The 16,760-nt window shown below is 45.8% G+C and overlaps 1 protein-coding gene across 1 annotated transcript in view; it reads right to left on the bottom strand.

Moving 5' to 3' along the window:
• Nucleotides 1-16,760, bottom strand: part of LOC126281764 (protein unc-13 homolog C-like) — a 1,053,980-nt gene that overhangs the window by 570,388 nt on the left and 466,832 nt on the right. The window contains exons 6-8 of the mRNA XM_049980962.1: nt 15,372-15,884; nt 12,374-12,991; nt 8,122-8,165 (exon numbers count right to left, since the gene is read on the bottom strand). Coding sequence (XP_049836919.1) covers nt 8,122-8,165; nt 12,374-12,991; nt 15,372-15,884 — 1,175 coding nt within the window. The remainder of the gene's footprint in view (nt 1-8,121; nt 8,166-12,373; nt 12,992-15,371; nt 15,885-16,760) is intronic.

Raw genomic sequence — 16,760 nt, 5'->3', positions numbered from 1 at the left:
ACTTGTTTCGTTAGCTTCAATGGTGTACACCAAATCCTGTAATTCTTTTTCCTGTGGCTAGAAGGACCATGTCATCAGCAAACCTCAAACACCCTGCTCTTCTTCCTCCAATTTCTACGCCTTTGTCATCTAATGAGCATTGGTCAATCATATTTTCCAAGTAGAGGTTGAAAAGAATAGGTGATAGACAGTATCCTTGTCTTACTCCTTTTCCTAGTCCGATTCAGTTTGTACTTTAACCTCTCATTTTAACTGAGGCTTTTTGATTAAGATATAATGAGTTTACAAGTCTGCTGGTTTTCCAGTCCACTCTCTTTTCCCTCATTATAGTCGCCAGCTTATCCCAAACCACATTGTGAAATGCCTTTTCTAGATCGATGAAGCACATATGTAGGTCTCTTCCTTTTTCAATAAAACTTTCTCCCAAGAGTCTTAGGAGCGCCATTGCATTTCTGGTGCCCGTATTCCCTCTAAAGACAAACTACTCCTTGCCAACATTCTCCTCCATTACTTTTTCAAGTCTTTTATTAATTATTCTTAACATCACTTCGGCTGCATGTGAAATGAGGCTGATTGTCCTGTGCTCACTGCATTTCTTAGTTCCTTGTTTCTCGGTAATGGGATCATTACCGTTATCAGAAAGTCCTCAGAACATGACTGCCTACTATGTTTCCCTCTTTCCCTTTTCTCACAATGGCGTTCCAGTCTCCCATTACAATTTTTTATTTTCGTCCATTATCCTCTCTATTACATTGTACGTTTCCTCTACAATTTGGTCATCATGTTCTAAAGTTGGCATACACACCTGAACAATCAGTAAATCTCTTTGTGCTCCTTTCAGCCTTACACCAATAACCCGGTCATTTGCATAGTCCACATATTCCACACATTTAGCCAATTCCTTTGTCATAATTATTCCTACTCCATTCATTCCTTTTACTTCTCGTCCTGAGCAGTACAGTACACATTCATCTTACCTCAGCAACTCCTACGAAGTCCATATGATTCTTTTCCATCTCTCTTTTCAATTTTTCCAGTTTTCCTGCTTGTTACAGGGTTCTAACATTCCAGGTACCAATTCTCGTTTTGATTTTTTGCCTCCTTTCAAGTTGTCCCCCCGCCCACTCCCTCTCGGAGATCCGAATGGGGGAGTATTTTACCTCGGGACACTGATTTAACATGAGAGGAAGCCATTTTTGTGCATAAAATGGAGTCTGTATTATGCAAGGAAGATAATCTACGGTGGTATTCCGTTGTCTTCCACAGTTCTGGAGGCCTCCCCAGACATGGGATACAGACGCCTTTCGCAGCCGCCCGCTCTGGGTCAGACGCTGCATGAGAAGTATAGTTTGGAAAATGAAATACCCCTAGCCCTCGAAACCTAATAGCGTCAGCGTCCGGAAAGAACAAAGGCTGGCCGAGGGCGGCCAGACAGGATAGATGAAAGTGAGGAGCCTGGAATAAGTAAGTGGAAGCAATGCCAATTCGGGGCTCCGTGGCCGCCAGCCACGTACTCACTAGGTGTGAGTCTCTGAGGGACTGGCTTATGCCTCCCCAAAACCACCAAAAATGATACTTTGCTAAGTGCTTGGCCGTCTTTCCCGCATAGACCATACATTTGGACGAAAGTGGTGACGAGGAGAAGGCGTGGTCTCCTTGTAGGCTTGTTACGCCGAACAGTGTTCACAACTGCAGACTCAGCGTGCTTTACTGACGTACACTATGAAGGCACATTTACTTTTGTCTCCGTTACGTAAGTGTCTGAACGTAGCGATTTCCTGTGGATAAAGGAGTGCCCGCGTGCTTGGAGAGTCTTACAATTAAAGTGAGTGATTGCTGTAAGATACGGATCCTAGTTCGAATCCTGGTTCGGCTTGATTTTAATTTTCGCGACATACTCATTATATGGCAGCAATTCGGAAAAGAAAGAAAAATCACGAGTGTATCGACATGAAAGTGAACGTTAGCTCTCACTGTTCTGGTGCACAAATGTAATACACGGAAACCTTTAGTGTCATCTGTACAGGTTAGTCGAATCGCATCAGGATATCATTTACGGAGGACCATTCACTGACTACTGGCTGGTGGAACACTGGCAGAGACGATACGGTTGTTAGATATTTGCCTTTCTGTTCTTCGTGGACAATAGCGTTAAGGTTCGGCTTCCTGAAGATTTAGCCGAGGACGGTCAAGGACTACCATCGTCGCCGGTTAATTGGCGGTTGTCGCTTTGGTCGTGCGGATTTTGTCGGAGGATTGTAAAACAATTAGAAAATTTTGGTTGCACCTAGTCTAATGCTTCTCACGAGAGTTTTCTACGAGAGGAAGTCAAGATCCCGGCGACCGATATTATACATTTGTCGATCGTGAGCAGCACGGTCTATGTTAAAATCATTAAGTACGCAGCGTGCGAACGAACCCTACAGGAGCCCAGACAGGGGCTCGTCTTCTTACATGCTGATAGCAGTGTGGGGGCGGTAACAATCGACCAAGCGGGCTTAGGTATGCGTGCGATACGCATTTTCGGATTGCCATTCGAAATTCCTGCAGAGGAACTCGTCGCGCCACAGTTCACAGTCATTCTGCGGAGAAGTGGACACAGTTTCGGACATATCCTGTCCTAAACGGCGTCTGACTGGTCACCACTTATCTCCGAAGCCATGTTCCGTCCTACTTACAGATCCGCGGATGCCATGCAATAATTATATATGACGGCCAGCCTCGGAGTTGTTCCGGGTGCTTCAAAGAAGGCCACCTTAGAGCCAAATGTTGACACCGGCTTATCGACACGATAGACACGCTCATCGCCCCGAAGATAGCCTTGCCAGAGCGACGCGGTTCCCTTCGCGTCGTCGGCAACGGAAGGTTGCATAAGAAAAACAACGTTCTCCGAAGCGTCGCAAGAGAAGGCGCCGCACCGTTTCTGCCCAATAGGAGACGTTGCAGGTCGAGGACGAGGCCGCCGTCGACCCGAAAGACGCTTCCGAATCCGCCACTAGGCGAAGGAGACAATGTGAGCGCAGTGACATCCACCGGTGTGCCTGCGCCCGTCTCCCCAAGGCACCATGAGGACGCTGAAGTATTTAATGGACCTAGCACAGCCGAAATTACACCACGAAGAAAAAAATAGACGATATACCCGTGCGCATCTCCACCGCATGGCACAACGAGGAAGTCGAGGAGCACGACCCGTTACGGGATCCTGCGCCGTCGACGCCGCTCCACTAATCACACCCTCCCCAGCACTCCCGGGGGGCGATCGGGATGGCGTTCCACGCCACACCTACGCCCTTCCACTGACGTCAGAGTGGACCACCCGTCAGCGGTCCACCCCTCACGTTATCGGATAGCAACCATCAACACCCACAACATCCGTTCCACGGTGAAAATGCGCCATATGCAGGATATGTTCTGGCTTACGATATTGATTTCGCCCTCCTGCAGGAAGTTCACTTGGCCAGTCTCCCAGATATCAATCGCTATACCGCCCAAGCCTCTGATTCCTTGCGCCATGGAGCTGTGCGCGGCGGGATTTCTGTCGCCGATGTCGCCTTCCTTCCATCAGCTTGCGGCACGGCACTCACTGCCGTGGGGAAACGTTTCATTACTGTCTGCGCCCCTTTGGGCACTGACCAACGACATGAATGGGTCCAGTTCTATCCTAAGGACATCACTCGCTTGTTCTTAGGGCGATACGAACACTGCCTCCTAGGAGGTGATTTTAACTGCGTTCTGCACCCAAAAGATCAGGTTCCACACTATACTTCATGCCAGGAACTACATACAGTGGTGTGGGACCTCCTGCTCCACGATACCTGGGAAGTGCAACATAGCGACCATTCTGGCCGTATGTTTCTTACCAGTCATTCCACAAGCCGTCTAGGCATGATATATGTCTCACAGAATCTTAGATCTGCGGATCGGGGCGACGAACGCTGGCCACTGGTCTGTTCTGACCATTGCTATTACTGCTCCACCGTCCTCCTTCCGCCACAATTTGTAGGGTGCAGCCGTGCGCCGTGGAAACTAAATACTTCTTATCTTCGTGACCTGGCTAGTCGCCAGCAATTCACCAAGACATAGGGAGCCTGCGGACGATGCCTTCCCTGCTACCACTCGATACAGACGTGGTCGATGGATTGCGCCAAACCAGCGATCTGGAAGATTTTGATGAGATGTAGGAAGGACGTGGTCGGCTTCCATCGCAACACTGTCGATTTCTATTATGCGATTCTCCGAGATTGGATACTCAGCCACCAATCTTAGACAACCAGTTTGAAATGGAAAGAACTAAGGCAGAAAACTGCGCCTGGTACACACGACGCTCGGGGGTTCACAGCATAGCTTCGATACCTGAAGATGGGCTTATAACGGTCCGAAACCGGTCGTGTGAAAATAAAGAAATTTACCTCTGCTAAGGCGAGGATAATTCCACTGGGCGCCGCAAATTGCAGGGAGTGATAAAACAGACGGAGCACCGCGATCATGAGGGTTTGCAAATTCCATCGATGCATCATACAGTGTCCGAGGAACGATGGCATCGTTGCGAGCTCATCACATTCTGGTCACACCTCATGGTCCGTAAGTGACCAACCAGTATGACATCGTTCATGCATTCGTCGAATACTGCCGTCGTACTTACGGAGAAGAAGACGCCGATACTGAAGCAAATTACTCCATTTTGCATTACGTCACGCACGCGCTCCCCCACTCAGCCTACTCTTCATCACTACTATATTGTGATCTGCGTCTATATCTGCTCCTGGGTACGCCATACAATCCAGTACCTGATTTCGGAATCTCTGTCTGACCATGATGTAATTGGAATCTTCCCGTATCTCCCGGCCTTTTCCAAGTATACCTCCTCCTCCTCTTGTGATTCTTGAACAGGGTATTCGCTATTACTAGCGGAAACTTGTTACAGAACTCAATTTGTCTTTCTCCTCTTTCATTCCTTGTCCCAAGCCCACATTCTCCTGTAATCTTTTCTTCTACTCCTTCCCCTACAACTGCATTCCAGTCGCCCATGAATATTAGATTTTCGTCCCCCTTTACATACTGCATTACCCTTTCAATATCCTCATACACTTTCTCTATCTGTTCATCTTCAGCTTGCGACGTCGGCATGTATACCTGAACAATCGTTGTCGGTGATGGTCTGCTGTCGATTCTGATTAGAACAACCCGGTCACTGAACTGTTCGCAGTAACATACCCTCTGCCCTACCTTCCTATTCATAACGAATCCTACACCTGTTATACCATTTTCTGCTGCTGTTGATATTACCCGATACTCACCTGACCAGAAATCCTTGTCTTCCTTCCACTTCACTTCACTGACCGCTACTATATCTAGATTGAGCCTTTGCATCTCCCTTTTCAGATTTTCTAGTTTCCCTACCACGTTCAAGCTTCTGACATTCCACGCCCCGACTCGTAGAACGTTTCGTTGATTATTCAATGTTTTTCTCATGGTAACCTCCCCCTTGGCAGTCGCCTCCCGGAGACCGGAATGGGGGACTATTCCGGAATCTTTTGCCAATGGAGAGATCATCATGACACTTCTTCAATTACAGGCCACATGTCCTGTGGATACACGTTACGTGTCTTTAATGCAGTAGTTTCCATTGCCTTCTGCATCCTCATGTCGTTGATCATTGCTGATTCTTCCGGCTTTAGGGGCAATTTCCCACCCCTAGGACAAGAGAGTGCCCTGAACCTCTATCCGCTCCTACGCCCTCTTTGACAAGGCCGTTGGCAGAATGAGGCTGACTTCTTATGCCGGAAGTCTTCGGCCGCCAATGCTGATTACTTATCAAAATTTAGGCAGTGGCGGGGATCGAACACGGGACCGAACATGTTCTGATTATGAATCAAAGACGCTACTCTAACACCACGGGTTCTCGTTTTGTTAAGAGCTGATAGCTAGTAACCAACATCGGTACTTCGCTTTAATAAATGACTACGATATTAACTGACATGTCACTTATTACAAGCAGAATAACTATCTTAAGCTTCCTGGTAATTGAAAATTGAGAGCCTGTTGGGGTAATGAACCTGGAACAACAGTAAAAATTACAATAAAACATGGAAATATATAAACAACAAAACCTTCCATTTCTGTTGATTCCTGTGTGTCCCGTTTTCCTGCGCTCCACATGTTCGGTGGCGGTGAGGTGGAGACTGTGGCCAGGCCTCGGGTTCCGACCCCTGCCCACTTTTCTTGCCCCTGAGCCCCCACCAGACCATTCCTTAGTAAATAAATAAGTAGAGCCGGCAGAGCACTTTCCCTCGAAAGGCAACGGTTCCAGGTTCATTACCCCAACAGGCTCTCAATTTTCAGTTACCAGGAAGCTTAAGATAGTTATTCTGCTTGTAATAAGTGACATGTCAGTTAATATCGTAGTCATTTATTAAAGCGAAGTACCGATGTTGGCTGCTAGCGTAGCAGCTCTTAACGAAACGAATCACACGACCTATCTATCTCTAGGCCTAAATGTAATTTGGTAGAAAGACTGTGCCAAGAGCCCTGGTTTCCGAAATTTTATGAGTGTCATTAGTCAATGATTTGGTAAATTAATACACGTTGTAGCAGAGGAACAGAGAAATCTCATCTTTTAATTTTGTAAAGTCAGTTACCTCTGGCTTACGCCACTAAAACGGCAGTTTGATATTTCTTAGGATCCTTGTAGAAATAAACGTCCACCATAGCAGTAATAGTACTTCTGCCTTCGTATCGATAATCTCTTTCTTGAATTTGTTACCTGATGACGGTGGAGCGTTCACGACTTCTGTAGCGTCCACATGTCAAGAATAGCAACTCTTCTCGACCACAAGTTTCCGTGTTTCATTTCATAGACTCTCTTCAACAATGTGGAGAAATGTTTCGAATATGTAGACTACAAGATAACATGAACAGAAATGAGTTTTATATAGCATCCGGCAGCAAACTCCACTCCTTTCTACGATGGTTTTCATTAAGCGTATTGAACAGATGTAAGAACGTTCACCCAGTGTAGGATTAGAGACGAAGCTATGCAGAAGCGGGCCATTATATTTGCTACCGGTAGGTTTGAACAACACGCGAGTATTACGGAGATGCATCAGGGACTCAAATGGGGATTCCTGCAGGGAAGCCGATGTTCTTTTAGAGGATCACTATGAGAAAATATAGAGAATCGGCACATGAAGATCACTGCAGAACGATTCCAACTGCCGCCAACGTACATTTCGAAAAATTTAAATGTATGTGAAATCTTATGGGACGTAACTGCCAAGGCCATCAGTCCATAAGCTATCACACTACTTTACCTAAATTATCCTAAGGACAAATACACACACCCGTGCCCGAGGGAGGACTCGAACCTCCGCCGGGACCAGCCGCACAGCCCATGACTGCAGCGCCCCTGACCGCTCGGCTAATTCCGTGCGGCATCCATTTCGCCTGAGGAACACTAAGATAAGAGAAATCAGGACTCGTCCTGAGGTATACAGAGAGTCGCTTTTCCCTTGCTCTGTGCTGCGAGTGTAACAGGAAAGTAAATGACTAGTTGTGGTATAGGGTACCCTCCGTACTGTGTCTTGTGTACACAGATAGATGTGTCTGCATACATACTCCGTAGACGTGGGGGGTCAGGGTAACCGAAAGATGAGAAGGCGTCTCTCTCTCTCTCTCTCTCTCTCTGTGTGTGTGTGTGTGTGTGTGTGTGTGTGTGTGTGTGTGTGTGTGTGTGTGTGTGTGTGTGTTTTTGTTAAGAACTGACAAGAGGTTTGTATGCTTCTCGAAAGCTTTTCCCTTAGATCTTCCTGTGTTTCGGACACTCTTTCACAGACCTGAAGAAATGTTACGTCCTGTTCTATTCGTTCTAGGAGAGAAGCGTTCTTATTAGATTCTGAGCAACGTTATACGGTCTAAATAACTTGCGAAATTACTCACGGCGTAACATCTGATACAGTTATTATTTCGATATTGCGATATCAGTAATTTTTCCTTAACAAGAACGCAACTTGTTTTAGGCAACTACACTACTTTACTTTTGCATTGTAATGCTTCCCTTCTTATCGGAAACTGAGAGAAAGGAAATAGAAAATAAAATAAATGAAGGTAGCTCAGTCAACTTACCCATTTCCTCGACCGCCACTTTCACTGCCAACTCCCGCTCCATTCTAGGGGTGGAAGGAAAGGGAAAGGGACAAAAACGAATATATTAGTGACGTTATTGACATATACATAAATATTTTGAGAACGACATGTGACCGTGTGACGGATACGCTTAGAGAAAGACGATTATTTAAAACAACAATTGATTTCGTGCCAGGCTTTGAGTCAGCCGTCGAATTTCCGCAAGTGTCTTAGTCCCTGAGATCTCCGTCACACTGGCCACTTACACACAACAGACATCAAAATGACACAGACAACAGTTCTATAGCAGCTAGTTATAAGCAGTTGTTTGAGCAACCAATACAATGTCTTGCCTTGATATGTATACTATACAAATTGCCGCCAAGAAAATACACACATACAGTTATAAAACTTGTACAAAATAATCTAAAACTAGTTTTCTATTATAAACAGTACTGAGTAGTAGAGGTGTACATGTAAGTTACAAGAAGCGTATATCAAGTAGTATTATTAGCATACTGTCTAATAATTCAGTTTCCTGAGATGGTAACAAACATACTGACATTTCAGCGCATTGCTCTATAATGGAAGGAATGTATAGACACAACACGAACAGTTCCTGTGGAAAACATGGTTTAAAGAGACGGTTTCATGTAAGGACTTATAATTTAAGGAAGTAAGTCATCATTGGAAGTTTATAGAAAGCAAATCCTTACCCTGATAAATTGCCTCAATGTACGGCAACGCTACTCATAATAAAAACCTTAGAAAAATCACAACCTACTGATAAACTTGTTATCTCACTGCTATTCCTTTGCGCGGAATATTTATATAAAACGATTTGAAACTGCCTACTTTGAGCTTTTTTATTAACAGTAAAAAGCCACTGGAGGGGACTTGAACGTTTTTTCGCTCAATTTGACGCCACGTTCCAAAACTCTCAGTGGCACCATGAGATTGAAATAATTACGTTTAATGAAAAAAAGTGTTTACTTTCAGCTTAACCACCGTGTAAAAGTGTAATGAACTACGTCCGTGACTTTAAAAATGAGTAAGAGATTACGAAAATTTTCTTGTACTCAACTATGTTGTTCAAGTACGAATAGCGCCAAATATGTGCGTAGGTGACAACCTTGTTTTTGGAAGTTACGTATTAAAGAGGCGTGGCGACGGTAAAGTATCGTTTTGTATAAACTCCGAGCTACTTATGAAACAAGGGCTGTTTCCATTCACCCAGTTCAATTCGAACACGAGATAAGTAAAGAATTATGCCTGTTCTCTCCTGAGCTGTAGACGTCATATTTAAGCAGAAAAAGAAGTCTCAGGTAGCACTGCATATGAAAAAAGTTTAATAATTTTCTGTCGAGGGGTTGTGCAAATTTACCATTCCTATATTTAGACACATTGTGAAAATTGAAATGAAAGCATACTGTGACTTACTTTTAAAACACCAAATATTATGTCCTACAGGTTCTACTTAATCAAGCATGCTACATTCTACTCCCATTTATTACATTCATGCTATGTAACACTACAAGATCGTTGTTTTGAGAATGACTAGCACACATGGATACATTGTTATTAACTTTATAAGGCTACATTAATTGGCTTTGTTTTCCTATGTGAATCTCCCTTCGTCTCCTGTGCAGATCTGAAACAACGTTTACAGTGGTTAAACTGTCTTGGCATAATCATTAAATTAACAAAGGAAACATTTTACAGCATTAGTTCGGCTATATAACCAGGTACGTTGCACTATAAGCTAAACATCTGTATTAGGCACACGAAACTCTCAAAAACTTAAGTCTAAAAATAGAACACTGCAGTAAAAAATTTGCACAACTTGACAGAGCACCATCAATAAATAGCGAAGCATGAAACAAATGAATGCATTTTTTAAGAACACTGGCTCTGCTTAGAGCATCTCTATTTGCATATGGGATCTATTTCATCAAATAAGATACTAATTTTTGTATTAGAACATTTGTACGACTCACCGTTTTGTACATCCTCAGTAAAATACGACACTAAGACGCAAAGGTCTGTGTACGAAGCTTTTGAAATTCGGAGTTTAATTCCCGTATACATGGTGTGCGACTATTCGACCGCATTCGATGTCAATATTAACGTAAAAAACACTGATGGAAGCAATCTGTATTTCACTACATTACTCTTTATTGACATTACGGCTAAAAGCGGGGACAGAGCTCTCAGGAACGCGCGACATTTAATAGCGTGGCAACTGCGAAGAGTGAGTTCTTTCTACTCAGCGCTGTTGTCGAGGAAGACAAGAGTGTTTTGCACCTAGCGGCACAGCTATGTACAAACCCACGGAGCAAACTCGTATCTTGATTCCAACTGGTGTTCTGCCGCCCACTCTGTGGGAACGGCACCGTGGTGTGGTGGCGAGCACCAGCTAGCGGCTGCGTGCACTACTCACGACACCTAGCCTCTGTCCTTTTACGTAGTTCCCTCAGAAAATGCCGTCTGTTATTCTCTCTCTCCAAAGTCGGTACAAAAAAGAATCAACAAGTCTGTAGGGTACGTAAAATACTGAAACTTGTGGACAGTCTGTGCTAATATTGAAATACATAAGAAACGGTGTTTTACTATATCACATATAATATTATTAGTACTAGAGACATGAGGATAGCAGGAAGCACCTGCGGATATTAGTGAGATATGTATAACATCACAGTTCATTGATTTTTTTAGAAGACATGAGTAAATTATTCACGTACAGTGACGCCTAGAAGAACGGAAGCATTTCTATCACAAATAATAAGTTATGTTTTATTCTTTATAGATATGTTTCCCTGAATTCCCCATTAAATGGACATATTGAGCATCATGAGGAATAACGGTGACCATCATTTCACTTTCCCTTGAAACTGCGTGTTTCAAGGTATTTGCTTGTTTCTCGCGTCTTCTTCAGAAGCTGGCAATTAAAATTCATTAGTGACTTGGCGAACTATGTTGCCATGTTTCCAAAAACGACGCATTTACATCTTTCAAACATCACTTCTAATAACCGATCCTAGTGGTACACGGACGGCTTTCAGCAGCGTCTGTTACGATTTACATAGCCGTCGAGGTAAAACTGTATTACGATCTAAAAAGCCATGTCTTTCCAGGCCAGAGCTTCTCGGTTGTCCGGTAGCATTACCCATTTTACTCTTTTAAACTAAAAAATTAGGATGTTATTTTGTTAGCGAGCTCTGGAAGAGTCTTTCTACGATCTAATACAAGGTACTAAAAGCAATTCTACGTCACTGGTGCTTGCGTTTTTCCTAGCGAGGCTAATGTTCTGCACTATAGGCAAGAGCGCAGTAAGACTTAAATATTTACCCCTTCGGTCGTATCGAAACCCCCCTGAGTACCATGATGATCTTTGGGAACCTCTGCTATTTCCAGTGTGGGCTCCGCTGTTGCTTCGCGACCCTCTGTGGAGTCCTGCAATTGTTCAGATTCTCTTACATTCTCCACATGCACTTGAAAGCAACAGTCATCTCAAATGTCTACTGCATTAGGCCTATGTTTACCGTGTTACAGAACCGTTTATATAACTACGCCTCTTAACAAACCACAGCGTCTTAGTACGTCGCACGATTTCCACATTCAGGGTGCAAGCACTGTACACGGGCTCAAACTTCCTGGCTGCCGGCGGCAGACAGAAAGAACATCAATACACAGAAAACATTTACCTAGACATGACAATAACATATACATTATGTACTAACAACGCCAATACAGTGTTACAAAGTTTTACGTAAAATATATGCGAGTACACTAGGAATTTCGTTAAATGCAAATGTTTTGAACTCCACTGCTCAGTGTGCAACGACATATTAATACCGTGCTAGCCACCAACAACGTATCTGTTTACGTAGTTTGGCTACTGTATCGTAACGAAACATTGGAAATTATGATCTGGCCCACAGTCCTTCTCACGGAAAGAGCTTTGTAAGATTGAACAGCTTTGGTGGAGAACTGCTTGCGATGGCACAAGAGGAGTGACCACGAAATCATACCAAATGCGAACAGTAACCCAGTTTTGGATGTCAAGGACTTGTACTGCGATGCATTTTTATCTGGCCTGTTATTTGCAAAAGAGACAGACCCAAAGCTCTAGCTCCCAACCCCGGTGGTGAGGCATCCACGGGCTGTTTGTGGAAGGTCCGTGACGAAAAGGGCCACTTCACAAGCGCTGGGCGGCAGCAATGCCGACCGCGCTCGGCCCCAACCTACTTACAGAAGCGGCCGTGCTGGCGCACGTGCTGGCGCCCGGGGTCGCCGCGGCGGCCGCTTCGTGTATCTTCTCCTCCGCCTTGCGCTCCTTGAGCGCCTTCAGCAGCTTCCACTTGCTGCCGGGACCTCCCGCCCCCGCAGCCGCCGCCCCCGCTGCCGCCACCGCGGCCACCTCCTCCGCGCCGTCAGCCGCTGCTGGAGGCGGCGCCGTCGCCGCTGGGGTGGCGGCAGAATCGCCCTCCAGCTGCTCGCGGTCTCGGTCGGCCGCCGTCGGCCCCTCGTACTCCTGTACAGACACAGGGCCGCGCTCCGCCTCCCTCATTTCGTCGTACAGCATGTCGTCCTCGTCGGGGCTATCGGGGCCACTCGTCTCCCCCGACGAAGACTCTTCGTCGGAGGAGCGGCGCCTCTCATCGGCCGGGACTGTAGCTGCCCCTGTGGGCGGCACCTCGGCTTGGTCCTCTTCTTCGGGTCCCCATAGGTCGGAGGCTCTGACCCTGCGAGGTTGCTCGTCTGCCTCCACGAGGCGCGTCTTGAGCCGCAGCTCCTGCAGGACGAAGGACATCTGCTCCTTGATGTCCTCGCCCGGCTCGAACGACGGTGGCTCCGGCTCGAGAAGCACCTGACATGGCCGCCCGCAGAAAACAGAAATTTCAGTGGCGCTCTTAGCCCCTCCTCCACATCCTTCCTGCCAATGTCAGCTTATGCTCATCTGTGTGTGTGTGTGCGTGTGTGTGTGTGTGTGTGTGTGTGGTACACGCGTGCGTATGTGTGCGTGCAAATTTCTGTGTGTCTGTGTATATTTCTCGTTACTGTGCGCTTCCACAAAGATTAGAGATATTCACAAATTACTGACAGACAGAGAAGACTTACAGTCAAGATATAATTCTGAATCTTAAAATAAAGCCGCCTACTTGAAGAAGCACTTTAAAAAAAAAGACAAAAACTCATCCCTGTGTAAGAAGCACCAGAAATAAGCATAAATTAAAGCGACTGATTGCCAGAAGCACAATATTCTTTTCCCCCAGGTTTGAGGATTTCATTAGTCGCTTGCATGTCACAGCAAGTAATTGGCAGACTTGTTATGTGGCTGTCTGCTTAATTAGCGTGTTAACACAGTACATGTATGAGAAAACACAGTGGCCGTAATCTGGCAGTGAATTATAGATGGTAGTGAACATCCTAAATGCCTTAGGATACTACTTGGACTTAAATGACAGGAGAATAAAACGAAATATAACTGAAGATGTTACTAACAGAGGGTGGTGAATGAAACAGTGGGTTATTTATTCCCACGTGTTGCCTTCGATGCAACAGAGAACTGAATGAATAAAGTACTACCAAAAGACAAGAATCATTGCTTAGGACAGTGGTATTCGAATCAGAAGATTCTCATGTAAGAAGAAAACAAGAAATGGAGCTTTCAGGGACGTAGAGGATTTTCACTTCAAAGTAATAAGCAACGTGCATCACCGAGCCGTTAACTAAAGGACAGAAATTTGTTTCTTCGACATGCGAAACATGCTGAAACATGTGTGAATTTCGTATAGTATGAGGATACAAAGTGTTATCTATTGCACCACAATTTTTTCATTGCAACCAAAACGCCTGGGACAGGTTCCAGTCACAGCAGTTTTTAATGTAAACATAATCATTTACTGAACCAAGTGAAGAATATTTATAACGACACGCAATGTTTTCAGTATGTGTGCAGTACTCTTTAAATGTGTTTGACGAAATGTTGTTTGCAACATAGCTTGTTTAAAATATCCACTCTACATGTGATGGGTTAATAAGTATGTTTTTGTTCAGAGATAATATGATATATTGTGAGTTAATATTTTAGATCTCTTGTTTGAAATATATATAGTTTCATATTTTACTAAGGAGGGTTTCTGTCAACTCAGTGTCTTCACTCCTTGTATGAGTGACAATAGTTGTAGGAAAGAAGGCTGAAGTAATATTCTATTTTTGGAATGTGGGGTAAATTACCCAGATAATGAGAAACTGGTTGTGTACTATGGCCTAACAAGCTGTAACTTTAGAAAAAGCGGTTAAACGGTGCGAAGTTATATCGAATGTAAATGTGTTAGGAAGGATTTTATGACGTTATTTGTGTGGAGTGGATCCTTGTATAGTAGTGACTTGCGGACGATAAACAGCTGAGACGAAAAGAGTACAAGTTTTTGAAATGTGATGCTGCAGATAATTGTTCAAGATTAAATGAGTAGATCGGAGAACTAATAAAGAGATGCTAAACCGATTTGGGGAAAAATGAAATTTAATACACGACTAAAATATGTGACCGGTTCGCAAGCAACTTCCTGAGGCGTCCAGGGAACGCCAGTGTGGTACTGGAGAGGAGTGTGAGAAGTGACGACGGTAAAGGAAGACAAAAGCTTGTCTGCAACAAGCTGGCTCATAAGGATACATGTTGCAGTAATTACGGAGAGATGAAGAGACTTGCACAATATAGACTAGATTGGAGAGCTGCATCATACTAGGTAGATCGAATAATGAGGAGATACTGAAACGAACTGCGGAAGAAAGAAATTTGTGGTACAACCTGACAAAAGGAAGGGCTTTTTGACCGGACACATCTCGATGGACCAAGTTATAGTCATTTAGTATTAAAGGGAAGAATGGGTGTTGGGGGGGGGGGGGGAGCGGTCACGGAGGACAGAAGATGATGAGACTCGTATTGACTACACTCGCTCTAAAAGCTGTATCAAACAAGTATTCGCACGGAACACCACAACATCGACAAGGCCACGTCGACGAACAGTATGTGGGCTGGAAAAGGTGTCGACGGCAGAGAGCGAAGCCTGCACGGGTGGGAAAATATGCAGAGCTTTACACTCCCCAGGAGGCCAGAAGTGAGAAGTGACGGAGCTGTGAGATGAGAGTACGAGCGGATAGTGAGAAACGTGCGAGAGTGTCTCCTAGAGTGTGGTGACCCTAGCCTGCGAGTGTGCGAGGCGGGCCTGGGGCGGCCGTGTCACCTGCTGGTCGAAGCTGTCGCGCCGGCCGGCGACGCCGGTCTCTACGCGGCGCTCCAGCTCCTCGAGCTTGCGCAGCTCGTAGCAGTACCACTCGTCCTCGCTGTCTATGCTGTCCTCGGTGCTCTGGCGGCGTGACGACACGCGCGACGCGCTGCGCCACGAGTGCGTGCTGCGCACGTCGTCGTCCTGCGCCTGCGGCAGGTCGCGGCCCCAGGGCACCTCGAGGCTCTGCCGCGGCTGCGGAGGGGGGCCCCCTGGCGTCGCGCCCCGCACGCCGGACTGCGAGGGGCTTCCCTCAGCAGAGGGCAACGCCGGCAGCTGCTGGTGGGGTGCTGCCTGCTGCGGCTGCGGCGGCTGCGGCTGCGGCGGCTGCTGTTGCCACTCTGGCTCCGTCCGGGGGGCCGGCTGCGGGGCTGGCTCGTTTCCCTCCTGCATCGCTTTCACTTTCCGCTCCACTTCCGTCTCCTGATGCTGCTGCTGCTCCAACTCCTCGTCCTCCTCTTCCGAGAACATCTGTCCGACAAACACAACAGACAGACCAATCAAATTCTGGGAGGGTGCAGTGCGTCTATCGAGGAAATGGCATACAATATCCGAATTATCGAGTCAACCGTATATACACTGAGGCAACAAAAGTCACGAGATGCCTCCTAATATCGTGTCCGACATCATTTTACCGGTGTAGCACAGCAACTCGATGTGGCACGAACTTAACACGTCGTTCGGAGCCTCTGCAGAGGTAATGAGCAACGATGCCTCGACAGCCGTCCATAATTAAGAAAGTGTTGCCGGAGCTGGATTTTGTACACGAATTGACATCTCGATTATGTCCCATAATTGTTTGATTGGCTTAATCTTGCCGATCTGGGTGGCCAAATTATTCGCAAAAATTGTCCGGAATGTTCCTCAAACACATCGTGAGCTAGTGTAGCCTGTTGACGTGGTGCATTGTCATCCATAAAAATGAAGTCCACGAATAGGGACTCCAAGTAGCCGAACATTACTATTTCGGGTCAATGGTCTATTTAGTTGGACCAGCGTAGCCAGTCAGTTCCGTGTGCAGACAGACCACCGCATTGTGGAGCCACCACTGTCTTGCACGGTGCCTTGTTGACACTTAGGTCCACGGTTTCGCGGGGTCTGAGTCACACTCTAACTCTGCCATCAACTCTTACGAATCGGGGCTCATCTGACTAGGCTACGGTCCCAGATCGGCAAGATTAAGCCAATCAAACAATTATGGGACATAATCGAGATGTCAATTCGTGTACAAAATCCAGCTCCGGCAACACTTTCTTAATTATGGACGGCTGTCTAGGGTATAACCGATACGCTCACGAGCCCAGGAGAGGTGCTGCAGGCGATATCGTGCAATTAGGAAATGTATTC

The sequence above is a fragment of the Schistocerca gregaria genome, chromosome 7 (assembly GCF_023897955.1).
Source record: "Schistocerca gregaria isolate iqSchGreg1 chromosome 7, iqSchGreg1.2, whole genome shotgun sequence".
Taxonomy (NCBI): Eukaryota; Metazoa; Arthropoda; class Insecta; order Orthoptera; family Acrididae; genus Schistocerca; species Schistocerca gregaria.
The sequence above is the reverse complement of the archived record's forward strand: the minus strand, read 5'-3'. Positions and strand labels throughout refer to the sequence as shown.